This window comes from Periplaneta americana, chromosome 4, assembly GCF_040183065.1.
Source record: "Periplaneta americana isolate PAMFEO1 chromosome 4, P.americana_PAMFEO1_priV1, whole genome shotgun sequence".
NCBI classification, from domain to species: Eukaryota; Metazoa; Arthropoda; class Insecta; order Blattodea; family Blattidae; genus Periplaneta; species Periplaneta americana.
Window position 1 is genome coordinate 53,031,689 of NC_091120.1, and position 23,215 is coordinate 53,054,903.

At 35.7% G+C, this 23,215-nt stretch overlaps 1 protein-coding gene across 8 annotated transcripts in view; it reads right to left on the bottom strand.

Moving 5' to 3' along the window:
• LOC138697814 (transcription factor SOX-5-like) overlaps positions 1–23,215 on the bottom strand; it is a 970,705-nt gene that overhangs the window by 290,610 nt on the left and 656,880 nt on the right. For all 8 annotated transcript variants that reach the window (XM_069823343.1, XM_069823339.1, XM_069823346.1 and 5 more), the window contains one exon: positions 10,354–11,157. In XM_069823343.1, the coding sequence (XP_069679444.1) occupies positions 10,354–11,157 (804 nt within the window). The remainder of the gene's footprint in view (positions 1–10,353; positions 11,158–23,215) is intronic.

Consider the following 23,215-nt stretch of genomic DNA (forward strand, 5'->3'; position numbering starts at 1 on the left):
CCTATTCACTCCAATACCAACACGATATTTTTGAGACTATGTCTACATTTCAGAAAAAGGTATTTGTTTTTCGAAGTCTGACCTAGTTTTTTATTTTTGTTCTGTTAAACAACGGCGGTAGCATATAGTGATTTAAACCTTCTGACACTGAAATATTTTGTCGTTGTTCCTGCTGTAACTCCTATGTGCAAAATATACAATTTTTCAGTAGGAAGAAAACACACATTTATTCATCCTATGGCAGCCGTACATAGGAGACTGTGAATTCTTACATTTTCGAAACAAAGAAATATAATTACTTATAGGAGATTTTATTATTTGCTGTATCACTATTTAAGTTATTGAACAGGGCAAAAATCTGAAAATCGATAAATATGTCACATAGGTGTTATTGCAGGAACAACGACGATTTGCTTCATAGTAAATACAGATTGATTTACTTGTAACTTGGTTTATGAGAGATTTTTCCATTGCTGGTAATGGAATTTCACAATGTTGTATATGTTAATGATCTATCACTAATAGGCCCACTTTCTTCGCTAAAACGTTTATACTCACTTCAATATATAGACCAATTACCACTCAGAGCTCTGGATGCCCATGTTCTTAAAAGAGAGCACGAATGCTCTGAGGGATGACGTCACAGAGAATTGATCCTGCCGATCACTGTTCTAGATCTAATGCAGATTATTATTATTATTATTATTATTATTATTATTATTATTATTATTATTGCTATTATTATTGTTATTATTATTGCTATTATTATATTATTGTCATTATTATTATTATTATTATTATTATTATTATTATTATTATTATTATTATTAAACGGGCTCTCAAGTGTTGTCGTAATAATTCACCATTAAAATGGGACACACTCACGGACCGGAGAACGCGAATTTGATTATGCGCAATGTTCAAAACATACAGAGGTGAGCCTGCCTGGAGAGAAATAAAAAATAGGTTGCAGCCGCCAAGTTACTCTTCAAGGAACGACCATTCATATAAATTGAGGGAAAGAAGACAAAGGACGGACACTGGAAAGTTTCCTTTTCTCAATCGTACTATCAGGGACTGGAATGCTTTACCTGCAGACTTACTAAAGGCTTTACCAATAACCAAAAAATGTATTTAAAAATAGGCTTAAGGACTTTACTAATAGACGGTAGTATATTGTACACACTATTTAAAGGGTGTAATTGATGTATTGTTATTTGAAGTGTTCTATCAGTGAGGAAGTGTGTTGTGTCAGTGAAGTGTGTTGTGTCAGTGAAGTGTGTAGTGTCAGTGAAGTCTATTGTGTAAGTGAAGTGTATTTGTGTCAGTTAAGTGGCTGTGCAAAGTATTTGAACAGTGAAATGGTTAGAAGTGTTAGTGAAATCAGGATAGAATCAGTGCAGTGAGTGAGTTGACAACGAAATAAGTGTAGTGCCGAAAGGTACTTGTGCAGGTATGAATCTGTCACACTCGTGGGTCTTAGTTCGAACTTAGGGTTAAGTTACAAATTAGATTTACTTTAAATGTTATTTTAAGTGGTCATGCTTCATTTAATTTAGGATGCTCATTATTATTATTATTATTATTATTATTATTATTATTATTATTATTATTGTTTTTATTAGTTGTGTTTATTATTAATTGTCATTATTGAGTGTAATTAGTTACCATTGCCATCGGGTATATACCCATTTGCAGTGTGAATAAATATATACATTATATTATTATTATTATTATTATTATTATTATTATTATTATTATTATTTAGTTATGGGTTCGAGTAGGCAGAGAAATCCGGTAGTGAAAAAATAATTGTACGAATTCAGCCCTGATGACTAGAATAGGCCAAACTTCTACTTTTAAAAGTGGTTATTTAAACTTTATAATGTAATAAATAACCTTCCATTTATTTGGAGGATAATTAGAGAATGTATTTTCAGACTACTTGTAACATTATATAGTATGAAAAGTTTTCATTTCTGTTTGGGCTTTAGTCCATTTTCTTTATCATTTCTGAATGCCATAGAAAAGAACGCCATAGCGAAATTGTGTAACCAGCATGATGCTGAGTCTCCACCTACGACAAAGCATGTCATACCAATAACAATTAACTTTGGCTATAGCCATGCCGGTGAGGGGATTCGAAAACAAGACCCCGTTAAAGCTCTATGTTGCAATCACTTGTGAACACCGCGGTCGACACTCATAAAAATATTTTTGGGACAATTTTAATGCAGCATTAGAAAACTACGAAGAAATTATCTCTGAAAATTGCACATAAAATACCAATGCGGTTACATCACACGATAATGGACGAATAAAACAACAATTAAAAGAAAGATTATAAAGTAGAAAGAACGAAATAAACGTCGAGATCATGTACTTTTTTTGTTGAGACTATAAAATAATCAGCGACGTTACTGATTTACATGTGATGCACTTTAGCCCCGTGATCAGAGCCATGCAGCCAACAGTCGCTAAACAGGGCAAGGGAGAATTCTCACGTACGCGCCGAGAGTGAAGTGAGAACAGTACTGGCATGGCTGACCCGCTAACCCTCTGACGACACGGGATGCGGCCGTATATGTATAGTACAGTATAATACTGTGAGGACAGTATCTACGAAGTACCTTTGATGTCTTCTTTAATTTTTTATACTTCATTTCCGTCTGATACCAATTTTACTACTATCAATAATGTTCTGTCAATAAATTTATGTAAACATTTAATATTGTAAAATTCATGTAGGAGAGTATACTGAGTCCTTCTGGGCTACCTCCAATGGGAGGCAGTTAACAATTTAAATTTAAATTTAAAACTAAAAATAATGGGATAATAATAATGGGATGATAATAATAATAATAATAATAATAATAATAATAATAATAATAATAATAATAACAATAAATGTCTTACTCACTAGAGCGCACTGCAAAACCATCTTCTTCAATTCGAGGTCCTTGCTTACATATATTAGACCACATAATATGATACTCTCCTTACAAGACGCAGCAACATAAACGAATGTTTATTCAGGTTAGTTTCAGATTGTTTTTTTTTTACTCAGATTACTTTCAGTTTCTTCAAAAAGGAAACTGACTTAAGGAATATGAAACTCACGTGATCAAACGAAAACTAGCCTAAGAAATTAAACAAACCCAAAACTAATTTTAAAGAAACTGAAACTAGCGTAATCAAGCCAAAATTAATCTAAGAAACTAAACAAATCAAAACTAGCGTGATCAAAACAAAACTTGCCTAAGAAACTAAGCAAATCAAAACTGACTTAAGAAAAGTGAAACTAGCATAATCAAATCAAAAGTAATCTAAGGAACTAAACAAATTAAAATTAACTTGAAAGAAACTGAAACTAGCGCAATAAAATCAAAATTAAGCTAAGGAACTAAACAAATTAAAACCAAGTTTAAACAAACTAAAACTAGCGTAATAAAATAAAAATTAAGCTAAGGAACTAAACAAATCAAAACTAATTTTAAAGAAACGGAAACTAGCTTACCCAAATCAAAAAGGACTAAACAAATTAGAATTTTAAACAAATTGAAACTAGCATAATCAAATCAAAACTAAACTAAGGAACTAAACAAATTAAAACTAACTTTAAAGAAACTGAAACTAGCGTAATAAAATAAAAATTAAGCTAAGGAACTAAACAAATCTAAACTAACTTTAAAGAAACTGAAACTAGGTTAATCAAACTAAAACTAACCGAAGAAACTAAAAAAAAAACAAACTATTTTAAAAAATGAAACTAGTGTAATCAGACAAAAAATAATCTAATGAACTAAACAAATTGAAACTAATTTTAAAGAAACTGTGACTAGCATAATCAAAACAAAATTAACTTCAAAAACTAAACTAATTTAAGGAAACTGATACCAACATAATCAAAACAAACCTAATCTAAGAAACTAAACAAATCATAATCAACTTTAAAGACACTGAAACCAACATAATCAAGCCATAACTAAATTACCTTAAAAAAAACAAAAACTAAGATAAGGAAACTAAAGCTAACATTCAGGACTAAAACATGAACAAATCAAAACTAGCTTTACTAAACCAAAGAAAAAACGAGACGAGAAACGAAAACTAACCTAAACAAATCATTCACATATGTTTGTATTTCTAAGGAAGTGAGGGACGTACATAATTCGTATGTACTGTAAGTAAACCTTGATTTGACTGCAGTGGTTTCGCAGTGCGCTCTAGTGAGTAAGGACTGAATTACCTTCAACTTCTGCACGGAACCTATACATTCGAAAAAAAAAAAATTGGACTGGAATAAAAATAAACACATTTGTGAATGATTTCCTTTCTTTCTGCAGCATATTCTGAACCGTGTTCTGTTTGCCGAAGAGCGGTGCAACACATTAGGCCAATCTGCAAGAGCAACCGTCCGATCACACGTCACTTTCTACTCTTCCTGAGTAACTTCTAATACCAGTATTACCACAGTCTAGTATATACAGTCACGAAGTTCAATAAATAGTAAATATGCAAACATAGATAGTTGCTAACCACTAGGATCGCTAATATCGCCTCATTACAGACAAAGCGAAATAGTACCTGCACAGTCTATTGTTCCTAGCACCCTCACAACTCAATCTTCGTGACTGTATATACTAGACTGTGGTATTACCACAAACACCATTAATATTATCACCACCACTTATATTATATAAACATCATTATCACTGTCACTATTGTAACACCACTATTAAGACATAGAATAGCCTACTATTAGGCCTACCACCGCGGTGCACCGCCACCATTACTATGTTATTAACAATAAGAAGACCACTAATACCACAATCGCAAAATCCACCACTAATACCACGATCATCACATCATCATTATCATTACTACCACCATCATCATCACTGCCACTAGTTGTACTCTTAACGCTACTAACATTGCAACTGCTATTGCTATAGGCTTTAGGTTACTTGTAGAATATTTCCTATAGGCCTATGTGGTTAAGGCAAGAAAGGAGAAATATCTACAAGTAGGTGGGAGGGGTGTTTTCTCATCATGTAGGCCTAACTAGCATGCATTAAGGCATCACTTATTAAGGGGCTGGGCACCGGGAGCGAATCCAAACTCTGAAGCCTTGGTTTTTCTGAATCGACGCATCCGAGTTGCGAGATGCGAGGCCCGCTTGGCACAAATCCGGACTATGCGAGAGATAGTGAGTGGTTTCTATAACTGCAAGGTACGCAGACCTCGCATCTCGCAGCCATAGAAACCACTCACTATCCCTCGTGTAGTCCGGATTTGTGCGAGGCGGGCCTCGCACCTGCCTCGCACCTCGCAACTCGGATGCGTCGGTTCAGAAAAACCAAGGCTTTAACGGGGACGCTTAATATTCATCTGTCATGGCATCAACGCTTGCGGTGTTCGGCGGGGAAGAAAGGGGTTGAAGAGAAGTCATATGGCTCCTCGTGAGAGAGTAGAATTCGCTCTTGGTGCCAAGCCCTGACTTAATATCACACAGAACAATAATTACAAAACGAGTGAGATACATTCAATGCTGTGGAAAGTAGGCAAATCTTCACTTTGCAACATGGAATGGAACCCAGGTATTTTGTATTTGTGGCCGGACTCACTACCATTTGAGACACAGAGGAGAATTTTGTTTCCGTAAAAATATTTACCTAAAATGTGAAGGAAGCCACTTCGATTCTTTGAATTCGCTTCCGCGCATATCTCGTCTATTTTCTTAAAGCCTAGGAGGGGCGCCCATCCAGAGCAAGTGTTGTTCTAAGTGTGCTATTCTTCACATTCCTCAGTCCCCGGTTATTTGCGAACACGCGCAATGATTTCTGTCATCAATAAACTTATACTTTATATGCGCGTGTTTATTTTTCTAAGAAGCGGCCACACGTTTTGCTTTGCAACAGAGGGCGGTTCTTTCCGCTTGTGGTTTTGTCCCGTTTCTTTGACATCGTTAGTTGATATTATTCATTGTTCTTATTTATTATTTCTGGTTGTTGGCATCTAAAATCTTACAATGTTATCTGTCTGTTCAGAGAATTTAGGCTCTCTCCTTAAATACACGTGAACATAATAATAATAATAATAATAATAATAATAATAATAATTATTATTATTATTATTATTATTATTATTATTATCATCCATACTTCTTACGACACCATCCATCCATTGTTCTTTAGGTCTTTCTCATCTTCTGTTTCCCTCTGCTTCCCATTCTAGCGTATTTTTTTGTATTCTGACACTTGTTATCTTCTTCACATGTCTTAATTATTTCAGACATGTTTCTTCTATCACCTCTAAGCCATTTATTTTAACGTTCATAACTTCTCTAGATTTTCTGTTTATAACTTGAGTTTCGAGAGGCCCTTCTTCAAAGATCCATCTCGGTTAGGCGTAGTAATGGTTCCAGTTTTATCTTGTTCGGTTAATACGCCTACGTTTACGCTCCATATTGATAATAATAATAATAATAATAATAATAATAATAATAATAATAATAATAATAATAATAATAATAATAATAATAATAATAATACAATTTCTTATCTCTAAACATTTGCAAACAAAACACGCATATCAAACAAAGTTATAAAATATGTAAGAAATGACTAAAGAAAAGTATAACACAAATACGTTTCTACCTCCCCCCAAAATATGCAGGAAATTATCCAGAAAATTATATCACAATAAATAAAGTACTCCCTCTGATTGAGGTTCTGGCTGATATGTACATCTATTGCCAGGCAGTACATCTCACTTGACGATATGTCAGAGGAAGAACAATTGAGGACCGTTTTTGCTAAACTTGCTAACTGAAAAAAAAAAAACAGGAGAGACAAAACACTATAGTACGCAAGTTTTGCTGTAACTCTCACCTATAGCAGAAAGCAAGTTTTGAAAAAATGATCACATTTTGACACACTACAATGAAGAGAAATAACCCAATTTTATTAAGACGCTTTGAACATCATGTAGAGAGAGGCCTGCCTTATGTTAACGAATCCATCAAAATCTCAATTTTGCAAATTTTGCAATTAGCAAGTTTTGCAAAAACGGTCCTCAATTGTTTGTATACAGCTCAAGTCTGATTAGTGTAATGTTACTACTCAGCGATGTACACAATAGAGAGGAAAAGTGCTGGCCACCCTACCCCATTATATCCTGGCTTACTTTCTTCATGAGTGATGTCTTACGGGTGTCACTTATGAGGTTCAAACGATCAAACCTGTTTTCGGACAGATGATTAAACAAAATACAATGCACTGAGAATAAACGACATCTTGGAATGAATAAATTGACGACATACCGTAAATTAATACATAAACTCTAATATCTTTTAATTTAGAACACTTGTTCAATGAGGCATATGTTTGTCCCCCCGAATACGTCAGTGACGGCGACTTCGCTCGCCATGCTTCTTTGTCAGCGTGCCGACTGGAATGAGACTGCAAATGGCAAAGTACTCTGTTATTTACCGACACTGCATCAACCGTGCGATTATCTACCTAGAGTCGAAAATTTGGGTGCCAGCAAAGCGATGAGTCTGAGGTTACGCTATGGTATTAACTAACATTCGCCTTACATATAGGAAAAAAACTCGGGAAAAACCAATCGGGTAATGAGCCCACGCCTGAGCGTTGCCCCGGAGCATAAGTTCCACTCTGCTCTCTACAGATTTGTTCCTGCAGCAGTTTCCGATAGTTTGCAGCCATCATGAGCATGCGCACATCGACTTTAATATGTGTAAAATTGAAGTCCGTATGCTCATGACTAGGCCTGAGAAATATATGCCGTTCAGTGTTGCCAAGTGGACGGAAATTCCGTCGAAATTGACAGAATTTCAACGTAGCGGACGGGAAAAAAATAGCTTTGACGGGTGACGGATTTTCTGGCGGGAATTACGATTTACGTCATCTTTTGACATTTTTAGCTGCTGTCATTTTTAATTGTTTCATTTTTGGGAGATTTCACTTTTTATTTGAACAGCCCTGCCCGGTCCGTACTATGTTTAAGAATGTCCGGTTTCAAATCTGCTCGTAATCAAATCAATGTTGACGAATAATTATTTTAATCAGAATTAGTAAGTATATATATATATTGGGTATTATTATTATTATTATTATTATTGTTATTATTATTTTTTTTTTTAATTTTTACGGATTCTGACGGATTTCCAGGTGTTATACTGATGGGGATACAATTTATGTGTTGGCAACACTGATGCCGTTATACTACCACTGCGCTTCGTGTGCCTCTAACTCTGAGCACGTCTCAGAGTTGGGTTGAGTTAACGCAGTGTCTTTCGTTCGCTTGAAGTCATGCTTATCATCACGGTAAGTTAGTCCTCAGTATTTGGGTGGTTGAAAACCACTCCTTTGACTTCGAAACACAACTATCTGCTAAAGAAAAATTTAAAGACATTATTTTCTTTGTTAAAGAAAAATTGCACTATTTTAAAGACATGTTATTTTCTTTCTGTACAAACTACACCTAATATAACACTGACAAGTATCAGCCTTTTTATTCACTACGTTAATATGATTGTGTATTACGTTTTCGTTTTACATAATTTTGTATATATTGTTGCAGTGAATAACAAGCCATATTTTCAAATTTTCAAAGGAGAATGATTGCCTGTTGCTAGAAAACACAGCCTTACATCTAGAAAAACTTCGTTCCACTTCTGCAGAAACAATAAGGACATGTTTGAAATATTTTACGCAAACACTATTTATCTCAAAATCTGTATCATTACAAATTTCCTCATTTGAAATTAAGTCACAAATTTCGTCCTAGGCATCTTGCTATTATTCTTCTTTACAGGACGTTGAATGTTGCCTGTTACGAATAGCAGTATTCGGTCGTAATGTAACCGATCAACTAAAGTTCACTGCTGAACGAAACACACTGAAATCCCCCACCCCAACTCAATTACGTACTAGTATCTAAAGTCAGAGGCGCATGAAGCGTAATGTAACGGCATAGAATTCTTAGCTCTACTCATGACTGTTTCAAACCGTTGAAAACTGCTGCAAAAACAAACCTATAATATTTCAATGGCCTTGAAGATGAAGTAGTATATACATGTTAAAGTATTAGGCTAGGGCTCCACTAGCTGTATTTGACAGCTGCTGTGAGCTGCAGTCTACTGCCTGAAAATGGAATACACGCAAAACAAGTGTAGGTGGCTATATGGGCAGTATTTCACTGCGCCTAACAGAATTACGGCGGCAGTGCCAAGGTCTACTGCCAGGGGAATAGAACATGTTCCATTTTCGTGCCGTTATCTGTCGCCGAAGCCTGGCTCCACTGGCCGTGGTAGTCCTCCTGTTTCCAATTATCCATGAGGCGAAGCATCCCTTATGTATGAGCATTATTACTTGGTATGCTCACTTACTTACAAATGCCTTTTAAGGAGCCCGCAGGTTCATTGCCGCCCTCACATAAGTCCACCATAGGTCCCTATCCTGTGCAAGATTAATCCAGTCTCTATCATCATATCCCACCTCCCTCAAATACATTTTAATATTATCCTCCCATCTACGTCTCGGCCTCCACAAAGGTCTTTTTCCTTCCGGTCTCCCAACTAACACTCTATATGCATTTCTGGATTCTCCCATACGTGCTACGTGCCCTGCCTATCTCAAACGTCTGGATTTAATGTTCCTAATTATGTCAGGTGAAGAATACAATGCGTGCAGTTCTGCGTTGTGTCACTTTCTCCGTTCTCCTGTAATTTCATCCCTCTTAGCCCCAAACATTTTCCTAAGAACCTTATTCTCAAACATCCTTAATCTCCGTTCTTCTCTCAAAGTGAGAGTCGAAGATTCACAACCATACAGAACAATTACTTCGTATGCCTAGAACAAAATTCCGACATCCGATAGAACTAAACAAATTTAGCTGGATATTCCCTAAGTTTGTGATGCATTGCAGCAAACATGCCTTCGTGTTTTTCTGTTGCTTAATATTGGATGTATCCACCATTTTCTTTGATGCAATCTTCGACGACAGCGAACCAATAGCAAACATACAATCACCTTGATAAATACTTGTAGTGTGCTCATTTTCAGTGCAATTTTTGCTTGATCTTGTAGTACACAAAGAACATCACAACGCTGTTTTCAGCTGAACAACAGGAGTGGAGCCGGGCCAGAGCACAGCGGAGCAGTGAACTACAGCTTTCACATGTAGAAAATTTACAGCAAGTGGAGCCACCTTCTTGCAGTAAAAATCTAGGCAGTAGAATGCAGCTCACAGCAGCCGTCAAATACAGCTAGTGGAGCCCTAGCCTTAAGGCTAGTAATAAATGCAGTAGCCTATTACTGTACTCACCCGCCAAGCTTCCCTGTGGGCGTGCTGGCTGGAGTGGGCCTCTTGGTATCTTCTCGAACATTGCTAATGTGCATCTTCGAAGTCAGTCTCTTGAGCACATCGTCCATAGTTCTCTTGACAGGATGCGAACTACTCGAGCTGTTATTGTTGTTATGTGTCGTACTATTGTTATTATTGTTGTGGTTATTCACGCCCCCCGACTTCATCATTATGTCCAAAGTCGGCGAACTACAGTCCGATGAACTTCTCCGCCTGCTACTGCTACTGCTGTCCACTGCCTCCTGATACTGCTGCTGCTGTTGCTGCTGCTCGTGCTGGAGGTGGATGGCCGATAGTGCCGGGAGTAACGACGAGGGTGGCGGGACCAGGCCGCCTTTGCCATTGTTGTGATACTCGATGTCCTGCGGAGGTTGCTGCGTCGGACACAGAAGCCTCTGCTTCTTGTTGGGCGGCGAGGGCTCGTGGCTCTCGACGGGACAGTCCTCGGGTTCGCTGCCCGATGCCGCAGACGACGACGAGGAGTCCGACAACTTGTAGAAGTCAGCGGCGGCGCCCAGGTCGCCGGCGCCGTGCGGGGGCGGCTGGGGGTCCTCGTCGCCGATGTCGCTCAGGTTGTTGCTACTGCTCTCGTCCATGTCCGTCAAGCCACCGCCATCGCTGCCGCCACCGCCTGCTGAAGAGTGTGTGTTCGGAACGCCGATTGTCGCTGGAAGTATCGCTGCGCCTTCGTCCTCTCCTGACACCAATCCGCCACCGCCTTCTTGAAACTTCGTCGGCGGAGATTTCCGCTTCGAGGACATATTTCTGAAAAATGGAAAATATTCGAGTTAGATGCAGCGAGTTTAAACTGTTCATCATAGCAACCAAAAGCATTGAAAAAAATAATGAGAAACGTTTATGTTCAAGTGTCAATGGAAACTATCTGGAACATTGTCGGCCACTTTTCAGGCAATCGCGGATTTTAACAATCATAAATTTGTATATATATGATCTAGTACTTTACACTCGACAAAATATCGACAATTACTCATTAGTGGCCAATATACATTATCATGAAATTAGAAATAGTGAACAAATTAATATTCCATATTGTAGATTACGCAAGAGCAACACAAACTTTTTAATTATGGGGATGAAATTATATAATAAGCTCCCAAGTCAATATTATAAATTACCAAACAATAGCTTCAAAATTAGATTTTACAATTGGTTATTAAATAATATTTTTTATTCTGTTGCTGAGTTTTTCAACACAAATTTGTATGAAATTGCATTTTAATAAATAAGTTTAACTGCAATTTTGTTAGTTTTCTTTAATCTAAAAGTCTCAAATTACTTCAGGTTTTCATTGTATTAGTGTTTTTAAAAATGTATTCATATGTTTTTCAATGTATTCTGACGAAGCCTAAAACTGTATGTCTAATGGCCAAATAAATTGAATTGAATTGAATTGAATTGATAAAAAGTTACGAAAGTTCCATTATCTGCTGTCACTTGCTTAGCAACGGCAATGAGTTGCATTACACTACTCTGACGTCACTTACTTAGTAACGGATCAGACTCGAACTGTCTAGCCTTTATTAATCAGTTAATCTTTTAGTACTTTCATTTTTATTGTATCTGTAAATTTAATATTATTTGTAATTATAATTGTAATTATATTCTTAATATTGTAGTTGTAATCCCCTGGTAGAGAGGAAGAGAATGCCTAATGGCCTTATCTCTACCAGGTTAAATAAATATATATAGACTGTTATATACTATATCTTCTATTGATATGGTGCTTGGTAAATAGACTTACTTTCGTGCATGAATTATATTTTATAATTTTCTTACCATACAGCCATATTAACGACTCTCCAATGAACCAATCAAGATGAAAGGAAACAATTCAGTTATAAATACTGTACTTACAAAGACATATGTTAGACTACATAGCCTATTCAATAAAGAATAAAGGAAAATAATTTCATTAATAATATATCACAAATAGCATAATTACATTTATTTCACTATCAAATCATATTCACAATCATCTAATTAAAAACCAATTATTCATTTAACATCTAAATATCCCGATAGCATAAACGTTTCACACAATTAGGCTACTAAGGTCCTATGAATTCTCCATAATTTTTAACAATGTTTTCTTCAGATCATAGCAACCAAAAACACATTAATACTTTCCTCCTCAAACTTTAAAAATACAATTTTGTTGAAAACAGTGTAACAATTTTCCTTTAATATTACAAAAATAAAGATCACCTGACTATGAATTTAAAAACTAAACTTGAAATTGGTGTAATAAAAACATTAGTTAATTTCAGGAATTCCACTCTCACGTTATAGCACTCAATGTAGCCGACAATTTCAACGACTTTTCTTGAAGTCATAGTATAACAACTTGTATAATTATATTTTTAAATAAAAAACTGTTTCAAATTATTCAACCATAGTAGCTACTAGACAATTCAATAATTTTATTTTGTAGCCTAATAATTAAAAGCACTAACTGAAAGCTTCACGCTGGTATTCATTAAAAGGTAAGTGTATCCTCTACATGGCGTTTGTGGAGCAGGAAGGTAGAGCTCCGCGTTTTCTAGAATGAAGTGGTGTGCTTGGCACCACGCTACGACCGCCTTTTACAAAAATATCCAAAAATATTTTATCAGTTCAAATCTTTCTCAGAGGAAATTCTGGTTTGAAAATAAAATCGAATACTGTAAAGATAAGGTAATGTCTCCAATTGTTAAATTAGTGGGGATCTATGTTATTGTTTTTAATATGCATAAGTAATATTCATTTATTTAGTCAAAAGTCGAAAAACAGAAATAGACCTAATTATATTTATCTGAGGAGGTGGATAAAAAACGAGATACTGTTTCTTATCCACCATGTTCCCCAGACTTCAATTCTTTCCTTTATATTAGTTTCTTTCCTGTGCGTTTCCACTTACCCCGAGCGGTACTCACTAGATATTGAAGAAACATATTTTGCTTAAAAGTTATATAATAATATAGGAATATTGAAATTATGTATATTACGCTAGTTTAGTGAGTGTAATAGTGAAATACGCGCTATCGGCCTAATATTTTGCATGAGAATTCGACTACTCTTTAAATTTAATAATTTAATTTATTGAAAGCCATAGGTGAGCTGGATGGCTACACGTCTAAGATGCGCTCTCTTTTGGTAACGCGGTCCGAAGTTCGTGGGTTCGAATTCCGCTTCGGGTATGGATGGATGTCCTTCGTTCTGTAGTTTGTTCTGTCCTGTATGTGTCTCTGTGGAGGCCCATACGCTCTGCTGTCTCACCATGAGTATCGTAACGTTTTATATTACAATACGGGGTTGGAAAGTTGACGAAAGAGGTCGCAGGCCGAGTTTGATAACCAGTCGATTATTGTAATATGAAGTTACGGTACGTATACATCATACAACGTTTTATCCACTTTGATAAACATTTTTTTAAATAAAAGTAATTGTATTTAGTTATGAACATGTCTTTTGTGCAGAGGTGATTATTATTATTAGTTTTTTTTTTCCTGAGACAGGCGATTTGTTTATTTTATTAGTTTTGAAAACGATAGGTTTTTGTTTATAACAGAAGAACAGCAGTACTAGAAGAAATTAAAATGAGTTCAAGCCAAGATTCAGATATTAAAATTCCTTCAAATTCTGTAATTGAACGTTTAGTGCCATCGAAGTCCCGCATAAATAAGAAGTGGAATATAACAAATTTGGAGATGTTCCAAGAAAAAAGTACAAATTTTTAAAATTAATGTTTATAATTAATGAAATCAATTCTATTTAATTTAATTTAATGTGTGCTTCACATTACGGAACAATAAGGTAGTAGCAGTATTACCTAACTAGTTGCATAATGAATGTTTACAACATTTTTATTAGTGATGTAAAGTCCACATTACATAATTAAAGTGAATAAAGTTATTTTTTCATTGTGGTTTAAGACAACAATAAATATTTTCCAGTAAGGAAATAGAAATTAGGCTACACTCCATGCAGAAATAACTTACTTGAGTTTGAATTAGTTACATATTCAAAGCTGAACAAATATGACAGGAATTAATTAAGTCTCCAATGAGAAGGTACATTAACGCACTCAAAATAGGCTAGGTAAAGGAAACTAGAGATGAGCGGTTACATCGCCACGTTCTTGGTCACGAGTAAGAATCCGATGGCCGATTCAATGTTATATGCGACGTAATTAACTGGACGAGACGCCAAGAGCTAATCTGTCTGGTGGCTTGCCCTGTGACGTAGGCTCGGTCGTCTTCTTCAGACCTGCAAGAAGTCCTCGGGGCACAGACACTCCAGGTTAATGCCTTCATTTCCGTCTGCAAATCGCAAACTAATTTCATTAGCGTGGCGTCTTCTTCTTTCTTCCAAGAGCGCTACCGGCAAGACGCTTCTGGGACCGAAGTCAATCCTCTATGTCTAATAGGGAAATGATTGGGCAGGTAGTTGGAACGTAACGATCATAAAAATTCGGAGGAAATGAAGCTGTGATACGAATCACTGTGACGGACAGGAAATTAGGGATTTTCTTCACTTAAATAGAAGTGCCTGTGATGAATTTTGGGAGTGTTGGACTATGAAGTAATTAATTGGTATGCCAAATATCTAACAGGCGATGCAGGAAACTAATTATAATTGTTTTAAATTATGCCTTGCAGTAAATGACACCGCTCATTTATAACGGCAACGGCGGGAGCTGACGAACCAAGATATGAAATATTGTGGCTTCTGTATTTTGTATGCACAACCTGATGGAAAGGTGCCACTTGGCAGAACAAGTGGATCTCTCGAAGCGTATGAATCGGGTAAGGCGAGTCTCTTGTGTGAGAGCGGAGCTTAACCTTCGACCTTACAAGGTAGAGATAAAATTACTTTATTCAGAGAGTAAACAAACTCATTGGGCCCAGATGAAGTCACTTCAGACAACGTCTTATTAAGGGGGTAAATGTTCGATCTCCGACAGGTTCAGCGAGATATCATAGATATGGCAGATGTAGAAATGAATCTTCATTTCCATTCTTCAGTGAACTGTACAATCAAAGTCATAGACTGAGTCGTGATGTAAATAATTCACTTATTTACTTACAGAAAAGCAAGCAAAAGCTATGGTACGGAGAGAAACTATTTCTGAAAAAGCATAAGTGGCCAGTTATAAAGTTGCCGAAATAATAGCGAAAAAAATACAGCCCCACACTATCGTAGGGGACGTAATTTTGAGCCTGCAAGGAAATAGTGAAATCAATGTTAGATGACGGCACAGAGAAGAAAATATCCTTGGTTCCTTTGTCAAACGACAATATTTCCCGGCGAATTGATGACATGTCTTCAGATATCCAGTGCCATGTATATGAAAAGCTAAGCGACGGTCGAGTATTTTCACTACTGCTCGATAACTGAACTGATATAATTATGAAATGTCAATTACTGAGTTACATCACATTTGTTGACGAGAATGTACTGAATTACCCTCAACGTCAACCGGACCAGATGTATATAATTCCATGTTCAGCATCTTGGAACAAAGTGGACTGGGCTTAAAACACTAACAAACATAAAAAAAAACAAGAAGCGCGAACGAAACTTGAACAAGAAATGCAAGTGTGTCTTCAATTCCACTACGAATTGAACTTTTGTGTAAGAAACAACAAGCTCGTTTATCATTAATAACTCATTGATTTTGTTGTAAGGAGTAAGCCAATAAATCCTCTGTAAAATAAATTTAAGTGTTTGAATATTATTGCCTTGTCCTTTTTTTAAAATAAATATTGAACTAAATAATTTTAATTACTTTTACCAACAATATCACAAAGTCTCAGAAGTTCCGCGGCACACCTAGCTAATCTCGCGGCACTGTAGTGTATCGCGGCATACCCGTTGGGAATCACTGTTCTATATTATTAAACTTTCAATTTATTTTAGTACCTTAAAATTTTTTTAGCACTTTAAAATATTCACACAGAACTTTAATGCCATTGATATAGGTCTAAATATGAACATGAGGCAACTAAGCAACGAGCTAATGAGGTAGGGTGAGTAGTTAAATATAGCATTTGGGTTGCATTCAAAAAGTACTGATTATTCAATCAATTTTAAATAAGAAGTAAATAATTACAATCAGTTTCGACCTTATATTTAGATAATATTAGGCCTATTATCCTTATTTTTACTAAAAAATAGCAACTACTTTAGACGTACATTACTCGTAGGTAGTAGTAGTTTAGGTCATGAGACGTAAAGAATTTGGCTATATTTTATTCTACTTAGAGGAGTCTGTCCCTCAAACGATAGTCTTTCCACCCTCCATTGCATACATCGATGACTAGCAACATAGTCCACGAATCAGATTTGAGATATATGTATCAATAATCGGTGTTGTTTGGGTAAAGGGAGGTAAGTCATAAAAATGAGTTTGGAGATAAATGAAAATTAAACTTCGGACTCTTATTGCAAATAATATTACATATAAATAGAACACATCAACTGCTAGTATTCTTTGATTTTTGCACACTCACTTGTATAAGTTAACTTGTGTGTTCATCTGGGGAACGAAATTCCATCTGCACAAAAAATGGCTTATCTCCCTTTACCTGAAAAATTCGAGATATAGAAAATAATGAAAACATTTTCAGTATCTTAAATTCCTGTACTATTGATGAAAAATATTATCGCTTAATTTTTAACAAGGAGGAGTCGAGGTTGTCCATATGTCTACAGTGATTGACAGAGGGTAGGATTAGTACTAATGGGTTAATTCCTGAAAGAGAATACTTTCAAAGGAAGGAAAATACTAATGTACAATGATTGTTAAAGTAATATTTCATCACATTCATTCAAGTTTACTTACACATGTGTACATAACTTTAATTTTCACTTTAAAATCGAGTTAAAGAATTATTTCCTACTAGGAAGAGAAATATTAATCTAGATACAGGAAAAATTGTACACGGACGTTTAAAGATATCTGACACTACTAATCGATAGTGATAGATAATTTGTTGGTGTAAGTGTGGCTTCTTTAGTTATTATTTCTATGAATAGATGGCGAAGACTGGAGTCAGTGTTGCCAATCGTACATAAATATAGGCCTACTCGCATTATAGAAATCAAGTTTTCATCCCACTCTACCGATTGTAAAACACCGGGTTTAGCTGGAAACCGCTGATATTTTCAATTATGAGAATAATTTATGCTTAATCTACACATTTATTTTCCTCGACACTTTTTAACCGCACCAATAATGGTGTCACCTATTGAGAACTAATGGAACTCTTTCAAAGTTAGTTGGTGTAAGTGTGGATTCTTTAGCTATTACTGCTATGAATAGATGGCGAAGACTGGAGTCAGTTTGCCATAGGACATAAATATAGGCCAACTCGCATTATAGAATTCAATTTTTCATCCCACTCTACTGATTGTAAAACAACACCGAGTTTATTGGAAACCGCTGACATTGTCTATTAGAAGAATAGTTTATGCTTAATCTACATATTAATTTTCCCTGACACTTTTCAACGGCTCTCAATAATGGTGCCACCTACTGAGAAGTAGTGGAACTCTTTCAAATTTTGTCAATTTTTTATAACTTTGGTTCTGACTTATCCCGTTGTTAGAAAGTTCGCGTACACTATCAAAAAATTGTAGGTCGGATACCTTTGAACGTCAGTGTACATGTAAATTATACATAATTTCGTCGTGAAATTAAAATTACTTCGAGGAATAGAAAAATAGAGTTACAGAATTTCGATTTGAGGAAGTTGGACTGTATTATCAAGTGAGATGTAGTGCATGATAACAGAGCCAGAACCTCAATCAGAGGTAGGCCTACATTTCAAACATCACCTATTGTTTCTCCTACAAATAGTACATTTCACATGCATCATCCCAGGAAATATTTATTCGTATATACTGAATATTAATGTAGTTTCTAAAAAAAAATCGGTATGCACAGACAAATGCCACGGTCAAATACTTTTTTTTCTGTATCAGAAATGTAGAAAACGTGTGCCTATTGCAGTGAATATCTCGGAACGAATTTCTTGAAATAAGCTTATAATAATATGTAATACTCTTTATTGAACACGAATGTATAGGCCTATAACTTAAGCTATTTTTTTTTTGTCTTGCAAGTTTCGCTAGAGAATAATCGAAAAATAAAAATTAGAACTGTCTGAACAGAAAAAGAAAATTTATCAACATTTGGAAGAGAAAACAAACAAGTGTCTTTGCATTTCCCAACGTTCAGCGCGACAGTAATAAGGAACTACGAGAGAACGAAATTTATAAGACAACGATATCACTGGACTTTCAGTTGCGAATTCCTCTCACTCCCCCCTCCTCACAATCAACAGCGGCAGAGTCGTATTTATTGAATTGAAGCCAAGTCTGACTGATATGATGACGAGGAATTCACATTAAGACATACATCTTTTGTTCCAATTCTATTTCTTGGTTGTTTTTTTATCCACTCCCGCTCAATTATCACGCGGCAAGGGGATGGGGCCGCGAGTGATCGGCTGATCGAGGTCCACACGACAGCTGATACAATACAGCCAGCCTCATTGTGGAGATGCACGCTGTCCGCTCGGGCGATCACAGCCGCTGGGAATGCACACCTACACAGCACAAATAAGTCCGAGTCCACGATCTGGCACATTTCACTCGGTTTGAAGTTCATGCCGGACACAAAGCGAATCTGGCCTATGGCATGAGTTGTTGTTTGTTGTCAATAGGGCGTCCTGAGTTATCTTACAGACCAGTCGTCGCGCAAACTCCAATTAAATGAATCCTACTTTGTATTTGTCTAGCGTTACATTGAGAGCAAATGTTCAGATATGCATTTATAAAGAGACTGCTGAAAGAGCTATAACGATATTGTAAGCTGGGGGTTTTAATCAATTCACCTGTATAATGTAATATAATATAATATAATATAATATAATATAATATAATATAATATAATATAATATAATATAATATAATATAATACTTACTTACTGGCTTTTATGGAACCCGGAGGTTCATTGCCGCCCTCACATAAGCCCGCCATAGGTCCCTATCCTGAGCAAGATTAATGCAGTCTCTATCATATCCCACCTCCCTCAAATCCATTTTAATATTATCTTCCCATCTACGTCTCGGCCTCCGCAAAGGTCTTTTTCCCTCCGGCCTCCCAACTAACACTCTATATGCATTTCTAGATTCGCCCATACGTGCTACATGCCCTGCCCAGCTCAAACATCTGAATTTAATGTTCCTAATTATGTCAGGCGAAGAATACAATACGTGCAGTTCTGTGTTGTGTAACTTTCTCCATTCTCCTGTAACCTCAACCCTCTTAGCCCCAAATATTTTCCGAAGCACCTTATTCTCAAACACCCTTAACCTATGTTCCTCTCTCAAAGTGAGAGTGCAGGTTTCACAACCATAAAGAACAACCGGTAATGTAACTGTTTTATAAATTCTAACTTTCACATTTTTTGACAGCAGACTGGATGATAAAAGCTTCTCAACCGAATAATAACAGGCACTTCCCATATTTATTCTGTGTTTAATTTCGTCCCGAGTATCATTTGCTCCCAGATATTTGAATTTTTCCACCTCTTCAAAGGATAAATGTCCAATTTTTATATTTGCATTTCGTACAATATTCTCGTCACGAGACACAATCATATACTTTGTCTTTTCGGGATATAATATAATATAATATAATATAATATAATATAATATAATATAATATAATATAATATAATACAGGTAGATTGTTGTATTGAGGGACTCCACTCCGTGGTTCACGCGGCATTCGCCGGTAGCTTATCAGCTCTGCCTTGCATTTCATACGCGCTCCGTTCCACAGAGTTAATAACCTCCCGTTATAATACAATATAATACAGAGGGTGATTCATGAGAAATTACCGCCCCTTACGCAGCATATTCCCGAAGACATTTTGATCAAAAAATGCTACAGGAGAATGGAGAAAGTTACACAACACAGAACTGCACGCATTATATTCTTCACCTCACATAATTAGGAACATTAGATTCAGACGTTTGAGATGGGCAGGGCATGTAGCACGTATGGGTGAATACAGAACTGCATATAAAGTGTTAGTTGGGAGGCCGGATGGTAAAAGACCTTTTTGGAGAGGTCGAGACGTAGATGGGAGGATAATATTAAAGTGGATTTGAAGGAGATGGGATATGATGATAGAGACTGGATTAATCTTGCTAAGGCTAGGGACCGATGGCGGGCTTATATGAGGGCGGCAATGAACCTCCGGGTTCCTTAAAAGCCATTTGTAAGTAAGTACAGTGGAAGCTCTTAAGTTCGACAGAAATCTAGTTCGACATCCTATAGTTCGACCGCTTACGCAGGAGAATTAGACACCCTATACGGGCACTAAGAAATGGGTTTGCCGTTTGAATGCGAATTGGTTCTGTGTCTTGTAGTGATACTTTTGTTAAAGGAAAACAGAATATTTTATTGATTAGGACATCCATATTGATCACTTATTTTAAATTACTGAACTCTTCTTTTTCTATTTGAGAATTGTGCCGTTTGTGAGACGGAACTGTCGAAACCCACTGTGGTACTAGAAGCGCATACACAAGTCTCGGGGCGGGCAGGAAATGCAAGTACAGTACTGTATTCGTTGATGGATAACAAATGAGAATTTGTATTCATTTCACCTGCCACACCCATTACCTTTATTGGACTGATCTTTCAATTCCGTTTTGTCGAACTTAGGAGAGTCCACTGTAAGTAAGTAAGGTAGCCTACGGCCGCCATTTCTCTCTATTAGAATATTAGTAATCTCTCTTCTAAGGAGTGAAGATAATCCAGAAGAAAATCTTGCAGAACCTTGATTTTTTATGAGCTTCTACAATGACGATACACTGCAGGGTCCACATCTTATTCTATTTAGAGTGTCACATTTTCTCAGTGCAATGAAACAACCTCACAGTAGCAACTGAATAAGGTCAAATGTCATTTGTAGACTTAAAACTATTATTTTTATATGAATTTGCAGAAAAAAGACATTCCTACTCGAGATTAACTTGAATGAGCTGTTTATTCATTTTATCTGCCACAGCAACAATAACGAAACAACTGAAACGAGTTTTTTTTTGTGAAGATAAAATAATTATTTCTTATTTTCAAACAGTAGGCCTATATATTCTTGAATTTGATTTTAAGCAATCAGCAACAATCACCTAACCGAAAAAACGTAACTCATAAATAAGTTAAAAATTTAAACATATAATAACTAAACACGTCCTACGAGATATAGGCCTATTATAGAGAAAAATAAGGAGTTGACTTAGGACTTGAATTGGACAGAATATTTGATAAGATAACTTAGGCCAACATCAGTCATTTGAAGGTCATGAAAAATCAATTTCCTTTCAGAGATCGCTTGAATACGTGGAGATTGTCATCTTCTTTCTTGAGAATTATGTACACACTAATTATGACGCGCATATTTTCTTATGTCTTAGATATATTGACCTCAATTTATTTTTGCAGCCAATTATTTCTCTAAAACACTACGAGAGGTCACTGAAGGTTGCAGAAGGCTATAACCTACGACATTTAATTTCGAATTCCCAGTGTTTTATTACGCCGATTGTATATTATAAGTTACTGAAGTCATCTAAGCGGAAATGTCAACAACAATAAGGGCTTTCTCAAATAAGTATAATAAATGGACCTAATCACATGTACGAGTATAGACGAATATACTTAATGGTTTTATTATTGGTGATGACTAGAGAGCGCATTTGGGGTTTGGAAACCGCAAAGTTAACTGCAACATCGACTATAGCAGTGGTTCCCAAACGTTTTTGATCGCGGATCCCTTTCGACTGGAAAAAAGATTCACGGATCCTCAAATTAGATTAAATTAAATTAATCGCTAGATTATGCCTCCATATTTTATATTCTATACGTATTTAACATCGACAATATATCTACAACTGCATTAATTACCATGCATAGCCATGAGTTCATAAACATCAGTAGTATTATAAAATGCTTGTATTTTTTTCAGTAATTGTTGTTTGTTGTTTATTGTTAATAAAATAACATTGACAGAAATACAATCTTAGTTCTTTCCTGAAGGAGTAAAAAACTCGTGCTCAGGGAGATATCTAAACACAAAGATAAACACAAAGGTAATTTTTTGACACAAACTGGGTCAAGAAAAAAAAATTACAGGAATAAATTAAATTTAAAAATACAATTTCAATTTTAACAATTTAAGTCATACAAATACATATACATATTAAATCAATATATATATATATTCTTTAAAAATTAAATTCCTAACGCTATTTTTGAAATTCCTGATACTACAATTTTCCAAATTTGGGTATTTATCAATTATTTTATTGTATAACCTTGGACCAAAGTAGGTACCATGGCTCAGAGCTGTGCTTGTGAAACACTTTGGTTCCTCTAGTCATATAAAATCGGATCTTTTAGTTCCATATTTACGATGATACAATTTGAATTTATTACGGTTTTTATGTATGAAGATTAATAAGGCAATATAATAAATCTGTTTAATTTTCAAAACATTAAAATCAGTAAACAAAAGCTCAGATGAGTAATCAATTGGTTTATTAAGGCATATTTTAATGATTATTTTCTGAATAAGTATTAGTGGAGTGAGATTACAATTACAAGCATTTCCCCACCCTAAAATTCCATACTGGAGAATGGATTGAAATAAAGCTAAATAAATGAGACGTAAAATATTAATTGGTAAATATGACCGAAGTATAACAAAGATATAAATTGTTTTACGTAATCTATTGCATAAAT